At 51.3% G+C, this 9,016-nt stretch overlaps 1 protein-coding gene across 4 annotated transcripts in view; it reads left to right on the forward strand.

Moving 5' to 3' along the window:
* Positions 1 to 7,202, forward strand: part of TTC23 (tetratricopeptide repeat domain 23) — an 81,026-nt gene extending 73,824 nt beyond the window's left edge. For all 4 annotated transcript variants that reach the window (XM_015245476.3, XM_072950704.1, XM_006211505.4 and 1 more), the window contains 2 exons: positions 5,775 to 5,857; positions 6,597 to 7,202. In XM_015245476.3, the coding sequence (XP_015100962.2) occupies positions 5,775 to 5,857; positions 6,597 to 6,711 (198 nt within the window). In that variant the 3' untranslated portion in view covers positions 6,712 to 7,202. The remainder of the gene's footprint in view (positions 1 to 5,774; positions 5,858 to 6,596) is intronic.
* Positions 7,203 to 9,016: the final 1,814 nt, after the last annotated feature.

Here is a 9,016-nt window from a genome sequence, read left to right on the forward strand (position 1 = left end):
ACAGCCCTCCCCCTCAAATGCTTTTTGAAAGAGAGAAAGATCATAATGACACTGATTTTATGTACAAAATCCTGTTTTTGGTTTGAGAGGCATGCTGAGACACTTCAGGCACTCATTAGTTCCTGAGAGATGTTTGTAAACTGGTTGATACGGTATGAAAATGGGAGCTGATGGTTGAGGGGGGTCAAGGTCATCCATTCCTCACCTTCGGTGGGGAAAGTGTGGAGCCTCCCTTGCTGGCTGCGGGCTGGATGGAAATCAGAATTCCAGGTCTCTTGGCCACAGGCTTCCCTGGCATCGTCAGCTGCCAGGAAGAGGTGCTCTCCTCCGGGTCAGGCCCCCTCACCATAGCAGTCCAGGCACAGTGCCCCCCACTTTTGCTACCCTCCTTGGAGAACACACATGGGCACTGTACAGGGACTGACCATGATAAGCTGCATTTGCTGCGGAAAGCTCTTCCAGTATCAGAACTCTTACCGTGGCTTGGTGAGTGCATGATGTCTTAGAAGCTCCAAAATTAGTATCAGTGTGTGGAGGGTGCAGAACTGTGGCTCCGGGCAGACCATCCTGGCCTGAGACTGTCTGGTGACTTGTCAAAACCTCACTGGATGCAGGAGAACCGTGAGTTTATGGGTGGATGGCCAGGGATGGAGGGAAAGGCAAAACCTCCTCCTCCATACATTCAGTGTGATCTTAAACACGTGGAGTGATGCCAGCGAGGCTGGTGCTGCTGCACCGACTCAGGAAAGCTGGGCAAGCGAAACGGGCCAGGGAAAGGCAGCTCGAAAGGCTTAGTTTTAAGAAGGTCTGGATTTCTTGTCTGTCTGGCTCAGAAATAGGCAAGCTGTCCACTTTAAAAAGAAAAGCTACATTCCTCTGTGGGCACACGCGGGCGTCCCCTGGAGCAAGTCCTGCTGCTGCATTTGTTTTCTAAATATTTGTGTTGCAGTTGTCCTGGAGAGAGATGATGGTAGCTTGCTCCAAGACAGGGGCCAGGGGATGGAGGAAAGCCGGGGGGGAGTCGAGGGATGTCGATGAGGACAGAGACCCCACGGCACTTGAGGTGAGGCGTCAGGGAGACAGCGAGGGTGACGTCCACATCTCCAAGACTGGCACTCAGACACTCAGGGAGAGCTTTTCAGATGGGCCACTCTGAGCAGCCGTGTGAGGGGCAGTGCCTGGGCCCCCCACTCCGTTCTGTTCTCCTCTCCCATTTCCCTTGTCCTAGGGCCCCTGGTCCCACCCTACCTGCATTTCTCATGGGAGGCTTCCTACCCACCTGTGCAGTAATCATCGGGTCTCAGAATTAGTGGCCCTGCAGGTAAGGAAGCTGCTGGCGTGTGTGTGTGTGTGTGTGTGTGTGTGTGTGAGAGAGAGAGAGAGAGAGAGAGAGAGAAACAGGGTATGCTCCCTCAAATACTTCCCGCTTCTGCCTGGGACCCCACCCCCACCCCCTACCCCTACCTGGTGCTCTTCACGTGCTTGAGTCCCCATCCTGCAGGTCTCAACTCCGAGGTCACCTCAGAGAGGAGGCCTTCACTGACCCAAGAACCGTCTACCACCACTGAAACCCCTCCTTTGGGGGGGGGAGGTGCTAGTTAATTAGGGTTATTTACTTAATTTTTTTTAATAAAGGTTCTGGGGAATTGAACCCAGGACCTCGTGCACGCTAAGCACACACTCTACCACTTGAGCTAAACCTGCCCCCTCTCCTCCTTTATTCTTTCACAGCCCACATTCTCTTTTCTTTTCCACGGTTCTCATCAGGAGCTGTGATGACGTGTTTGTTTACATATTTTTAAATACCTGGCTCCCCTACTCCACAAAAGCCCCCACCCCTTGCTCCATCACTGAGGTGGACACAGGGTTGGCCTATGGCGGGTGCTCGGCAAACACCTGCAGAAAGGCGTGGTGGCGGCAGTGGAAGACGCAGGCCCAGCGCACAAGGCTGGCGCTGACGGGCTCGGGGAAACCGAGCCCCACCCGTGTGACCCGTTTTTAGAGGAAGATGCTGTCTGGTGAATTGTGTCTTGCTTCGTCCTTTCAATTCCCCCGAGTTCATCATCTAAGTAATCATTTCTGCTTGCCTGCTAAAGATAGGTAAATGAAAGCATATTTGTGTTTTTCTAAACTTTTAAGATATTTCACACTTCCATGTATTTTGGTTTCTGATGTCTTCTTAACAGTAGCCTTGAGAATTGACATGAAAATAGAAGCACAGCTCGTGAGGTCCTGAGTAATTTCTCCTCCCAGGAGAAATACTCTAGCATCAGACAAGATGTATAAAGAAGAGGAGTGATTTCAGCTCCTGAGCATTAGAGTTGCTTAAAAACCTTTACCTTTCTCCGGCTTTGTTTTTCATTTCATCTAAAGACAAAATACACACACTAGCATGACAGGCTTGGCGCCGACCCTCACCAGGCATGAAAACGTGGCTGTCTCCATTTTCCATCATGGAGTCGCATAGCCTTGCAAGTGAAATGGCTCTTTGCTTGCAGCCCCAGCTTCTGTTAATAAATAGGACGTGTCCTGGCAGCACCTTCATTGTGTGAAATTTCCCAGTAGAAATGACCATGTGGTTTCAGGACTTAAGGCTGGAGGTTGAGGCAGAAGAGGAGGGCTCAGGGCCCCCAACCCACTTCTGCAGAGGCACTGCTGTGAAAATAAACGGCCCTGCGTACCAACTGCTGATATTCAGAGAGCCCCTCACATCAGAAAATATGCTTCCTCGTGACTTGAGTCTGTAACTGTTGTGGTTCTCCAAAGCCAGAGCAGAGTCAGCTAACCTCCAGCCGGAGCTGCCCCTGAGCCACCCGACTGTCCCCGCGGGGAAGGTGAGAGCTGGGGCACAGAGGAGGCCGGAGCTAGGACAGCAAATGGATGCCTCCTATCCCAGCTTGCTTGGCTCCTGGGAGCCTTAGACACCTAACTTTCAAAACCCAAAGTTGTATCACATATAATTTTTAAGATTCTCATCAAATGCTTAAGGATGTGTCAGTTCCCCAGGCTTCATGCGTGACTCCTGGGAGAAAACAGCCTGGTGGTCAGCACTCTTTCTTATTGGACTTGCCTGGATTACGGTGGAGGCTGGGAACCCTGACCCACAACAGGGCTTCCTTACCAGGGGTTTCAGTGGCTGATGTATCACAGGAGCCCTGTAGTCCAGTCATGTCTTAAGGCTGCATATAAGAATTTGGTCGATCAGTTGATCTTTTGCTTCACTTATTTAGTTATTCATTCATTTAGCAAATGCTGCATCTACTTATGTGCCGGGGACACAAAGATGAGCAAAACAAACATGGCCCCTTTGGGGACAGCTCGCAGGCTGGTGTAAAAGCTCCCTTTTGTCTTCCTGCAGGGGGAGGAAAGCTCCTTGTTTGGTAATTTAAGGAATAATAAAAACACAAATGACTCCTCCCAACCCCTGCAGATAAAATCAAAGAGAACACACGCAGTGTAAAGGCTTCCTAAAATTCACCTGGATACTCGAAATTTCAGTTTTTTTGCTCACTTCAAAGAAAAGTGAGAAACACCCTTTGGAGGCTGACTTCAGACCGGAGTGCAGTGGCCTCCTTGGAAGAACCTGGAGAGCACAGAATGCCTTAATTTCTGGTGGAGAATGTTGTCCTGTCGAGGTCTGGGGAGCTCTTTACCTAGTTCAGTGAGATGTTTACAATGCCTGGTTCCCAGTAGGTTCAATTAACATTTATTGACTTTGTCTCTGTCAACGCCTCTGTTTTTAGCAAAAGAATCGAAATATCTACTTCACACAAAAAATGCTTAAGCGAATTTAGCTAAGAGCCACGGAACGCTGAAAAATTCAATTTATGTTTCTTAGATAAGCATACAGCTATGTAAAGCATTTCCTAGTAAGAGTCCGTAGTGGATTATTTCACTGTTTGAGTGAAGGCCATTTCAGTTCCTGGATGAACCGTTTTTTCCCGTCTCGGTGCCCGGCGTGGCCTCCCTGGGCACTGTCAGCAGAAAGGGGGCTGGGTAGGGGCTGAGACCTGTTTCCCCCTCCTAGTTGACATCCCTTTACATCTTTTCTCACTTCAGCTCGAGTTTTGGGCAAGTTTCCTGAGTGAGAATAAGTAGCCTTAACAAAACCTGTCACAGCAGGAAGAGAAGAGCCTTGACTGCTGGGGTCAAGTGGGTAGGATGCGAGGATGCGAGTGGCTCACCTCTCTCTGGGGCTGGTTACTGAAAAGGGTCGCTTTACCCAACCACGACCCTCTCTCCTAACTGCTGTCTCTACTAGCATCACACGCCCCGTGAAAGCGATCAACACCCCAGGTCTGGGCTGGAGGTGGTTAGCCGAGAACCAGTGAGAATCCCCCTGAGTACTGTCAGTTGCCGCGTCATTCTTCCCAGAAATCTGTTGCATATTCAGTTAATAATATCTCTTTCCCTAGAGGATGAGCCCAGGAGAAGGAGCTTCAATAACCAAAGGTGTAGGATGGAAATTCCTCCTGAGTTTTAGATTTTGGAGGCCACCTCCTAAGGCAGAGTGAACTGAGACCTCAGAGTGCCTCTAATAATCATTGCAATGTCGGTCAAATTCTGAATCTTCAGTGAGTGAATCAACACCAAGGCATGTTGACATCAGCTCCTCTCAAAATGAGCTGCACGGGAGGCACTCGTAAATCTGTCAGCGGGAAGTTTGGGTGGGTTTACAATTAGACCTGATCTTTCACACTGAGTGAAGGTATTCCTGGCCGAGCTGGAGAAAATGCAGTCTGTTCTGGCAAGATGTGCGAGCCCTGGAGAGAGGCCGCCCCCTGACAAACACGAGTGAAGGGAGAGCTCTCTTGCTTCCTGCTTGCTGTCCCAGTCTGAGCCCTCCTCTGCCGGGCCCTGTGCGGCCAGCACCCGGGCTTCCTGCGGCTGTGAGCCAGACCCGGCGGAGCGCAGGAAGAGGTTACATCACGTGTCACGGGTGTCTGTCCCCTTCTCCGTCCCCTGAAAGCAGCACAGAACTTCCTCAAGGTTCCTACACTTCCAAGGTCACAACAATCTCTCTGGATTAAAGCAACACTAGCTCAAACCCAGGGAACCAGCAGCCAGGCCAGGGCCCCCGAGCAGATTCAGAAAGCCTGGGACTCGCCTGGTGGAGGTGGCTGGGACCCCTGCCTTCACAGAACTTGGGTTGTACACTAACTAGAATAGCAGAAAAGGTCTCCTATTTCTTTGTGTTATATCATTCAGCTAAGAAACAGTGAATATTTTCTGTTATTTAAAAAAAAAAATCCTGCCATCCTCCTGTCTAGTACTATTTCTTTCCTCCAAAAGGCAACCACATTCTCAGATTCCAGAACCACATTCTCAATTCCTCCAACTGAACCAAACATTCAGATGGTTTTGATATTTTCCACAGCTTACATTTTGGCTGCCTGCTGTTTAATTTTCCCAAAGACCTAAAAATGGTTGGCGGATCAGAATGAATACGTAGACTTCAGTAGGAAGTCCCCAAACCCTCTTGCCTTTATTTTCTAGACATACAAGTTTTAAACATAGTCTTGCATACAGGTAGTCACAGAGTTCTACAAAATAGTGCTAGAACTGTCCATTTGTTTCCTGGATCCCCCAGCGCCTCTAAGTTGAAGGTCAGACCGCCCCTAGGAGAGACCCCGAGAATGCACTAATTCCGTCATGACTCACATGGGTCTATGAATGAAGCATTCTTTCTATCATTCAGGGGAGACTTGATTTTCCTGTAAAATGCTCTTGGTGACATTTCCATAACCTCATGATTACTACTTGGTTTTCTGCAGTGTCTTCAGATTCAGACCCTCTTATATGGACCGCAGGACAAGAAGACTCTGGCCACCCAGCAGACCATCAACGTCCTGTCCAGGTGAGTTGGCCTCCCCTCACGCTGTCCTTTGACGTCAGAATCTCAGAGGGAGCCGGTTCTCTAAGGGTCTGTGGCACTTTCCATGGAAAGTTTTACTAACTGATTTCCCCTAACTCATACACTAGGCCAGACCAGTTCCTTTGAAAACCCAGCTGGAAAATATCTCCTTGCCAGATATTAGGAAGAAATTAGCTCTTGAATAATGTCCGAAACACATGCTGGGATTCATTCTCCTGCAGACCGGCCGCTTGCAGGTCATCTCACCTGCTGGAGGGCGAGGGCACAGAGCCCAGCTCGGCCTGCTGGGGCCCGGCCTCGGGCCTCCCGTGCCTCCCAGGCGGAGACTGTGAGCCCCGACTTCACCGTGAAGGCGGGCCTACGGCTGTCTCAGCCGCGGAGCAGAGGCCCGCCTCGCTGGGCCTGTGGGCTGACGGCCGAGCCCTCGCTGGGGAAGGCCCACGGGCGGATGCGGCGGCAGGGCCACCGTCTCGGAGCCTGCCCTGTGGGCCCCGGCTCTTTAGCAGCTAAGGGTTGAAGTGTCAGCTCAGCGAGAATGGTCCCGAGGAATCAAAGTGGGAGAAAAAGCCTCGAGTTCTGTGCTCCTGTGCCACGATTCTCCTCCCATTTACATCCCTCCTGAGGCGCCTTCATGAACGTACCTCGGCAACTGCTAGGCTCGTCCTCCCAGCAGCCGAGGTCCGAGGGGCGCCCGCTCACCCCACCCTCTGCTTGTTTGCAGGGCCCCCGAGGTGGCCGTGAAGCCCAGGCAGGCCCCGAAAGCCAAGCCGGCCTTCTGCACCGGCGGGCCGCAGCCCACCATGCTGGGGAAGGCCAGGCCCAGCGCAGCCGACTGAGACCCCCCACCTCGCCCCCAGAGAGCTGGGCAGGCCTGGGTGCCGGGGCTTCAGGTGCTGTATCCGTCTGTCCAGCTAGAGGATGGAACAGCCGCCGCACAGATTTCCAAGGCTGACTCTTTGCTCCAAACGCAACAGCGAGACCGTGCCCCTCCCGTGGACCCCATTCTGGCCATGGGTGCCCTTCAGGGTGACCTGGTGCTTCTATCAGCCATTTTTCTTTTTACCACCTTCGTGGTTTTTCCTGACAGTAAGAATTCTCACCCATCAGCACTATTGTGGCCGAAAGGCTTCTCTTCAAAAGTTCAAAACTTCCTGTGCAGGAGGCTAGACCCAACACCTGGTATTATGTATTTATTTCTATATATTATGTAGCCCCTCAGGCAGGTCTGGAGTTAGATTTGGGGCAATAAAGTCCTGGAAAAAGCTCCTTCTTCTAGGAAGTTAACAGGGATTGAGAAGAAAATGCTAATAAAGGGAAACTGCTGGGAGTGCTGGGGTCAGTATGTGCTTTTAAAATGAAGCCTGTGTCAGAGCCCCGCAGAGCCCCAGAGAGCTCCGCAGAGCCCCGCAGAGCCCCACAAAGCCCCAAAGAGCCCCAAAGAGCCCCACAGATCCCCGCAGAGCCCCACAAGGGGCACAGAGGATGATCCCCCTCACTCGTGTCACTCACTCACTGAATCTGGTGGAGCACCCAGAATGTACCGGGCATGTGCTAAGAACTGGGGACACAACAATAAACAAGGCACAGTGTCCCCATCCTCCGAGAACTTGCCATTGAATGCAGACGCTAGTCACTGAACACATGATGGTGGAGCTAGTGGAGACAACAGAGGGAAGAGCCAGGTAAAATGGGGCGGGTGATAAATGGACCTGACTTGGCCTAGAGGTCAGAGGAGGCCGATGCAGGGAGTGGCAAGAGATGAGCAGGAAGAAGGCTGACTCCCTGCTGCTGCCTCCTGTGGCCTCCACTCCAGGCAGAAACATGGCTGCTGCTCTGAAGCTTTTATTTTTTGAATTGGCACAGCCCTTGGCCCCCTGGTCTCCCGGCTGTGTTCTGGGTTCAGCATGTAGCAGGGAGGGTGGTGTGGAGTGAGCGCTCGTGTCCACAGTGGTCTTCAGTCCCCTGGGGGAGAGGCCATCAGCATTCATGTACAGAAGACCAGAGTGGCATGTCTGAGCACCTGTGCCCATGCAGTCAGCGATGAGATCCAGGGCTGGAAGGAGGGGGGTGAGCACACACAGGGTGGGGTGGGGGTGGGAGCACTGTTTCTTCTCCCCACCTCATCCCATGGCCTGTGGCCCAGCAGGGCTGCAGGCTGGTGTGAAGATGGCTCCTTTCCGCTCCAACACCCAGTAGGAACACCAAAACCACTCTGGCTCCATTTGTGCTGGGCGCCACCTTGACAACTGATGGAAATAAACCAAAAAGTTTCGTGACAGGGTGGAGAGGGGCTGGGTCCCTAGTCCTCCTTGACAGTGTGACAGCTGACCACACAGGCCACTCCTGCTGGTACTCACACATCCCAGACAGGTCTGTGGGATGAAGGCAGCGTTCAAAGGTGTCAGACTGGGTCACTACTCACCAAGTGACTATCTGGTTGAAGACACGGGTTTTGACGTGGGTGGTAGAATAAGTGTTTTAAATACATACCACACTGGAGCCTGCCAGGGGCTGTCTGTGTACCTTCAAATTTCCTAAACCCCAAGTATTTAAGGTGGGGCCTCTGGGAGGTAATTAGTACATGAGGGTGAAGTCCCACGAACAGGATTAGTGCCCGTATAAGAAGAGACACAAGAGAAACAATCTCTTTCCACCATGTGTGGGCACAGCACGAAGGCAGCCGTCTGCAAGCCAGGGAGCATGCCCCCACCAAGAACGAACCCACCAGCACCTTGATCTTGGACTTCCAGCAAGAAGTCCAAGAAATAAACTGCAAGAAATAAACGTCCACTGTTTAAGCGTCCCAGCCCATGGCATTCTGTTGTAGCAGCCTGCACAGACCAAGAGAGTCCATGCTGGGTTTTTAAAAAAAAGCAAAATGTGATTTCTGATGTTACTTCTCCCTTTTCTGTATTTCTTGTAGGATAACACCTTGATAGCACAGAAACTAGAACACTTTTTAAAAAAAATTTAGCCCCCACCCTGGGAAAGAATGGATTTAGGAATGTCCCACCGAAAGTATCCCATCTATTAAATGTGTTAACTTCAAAATGAAAGGAAGACTCAAGCTGTTCACGTTTTTTTGTTGTTGTTGTTGGTTTTGGTAAAAGGCTACAAACAGGTAAGGGTATTGACTCCTTT

The sequence above is a fragment of the Vicugna pacos genome, chromosome 27 (genome assembly GCF_048564905.1).
Source record: "Vicugna pacos chromosome 27, VicPac4, whole genome shotgun sequence".
NCBI classification, from domain to species: domain Eukaryota; kingdom Metazoa; phylum Chordata; class Mammalia; order Artiodactyla; family Camelidae; genus Vicugna; species Vicugna pacos.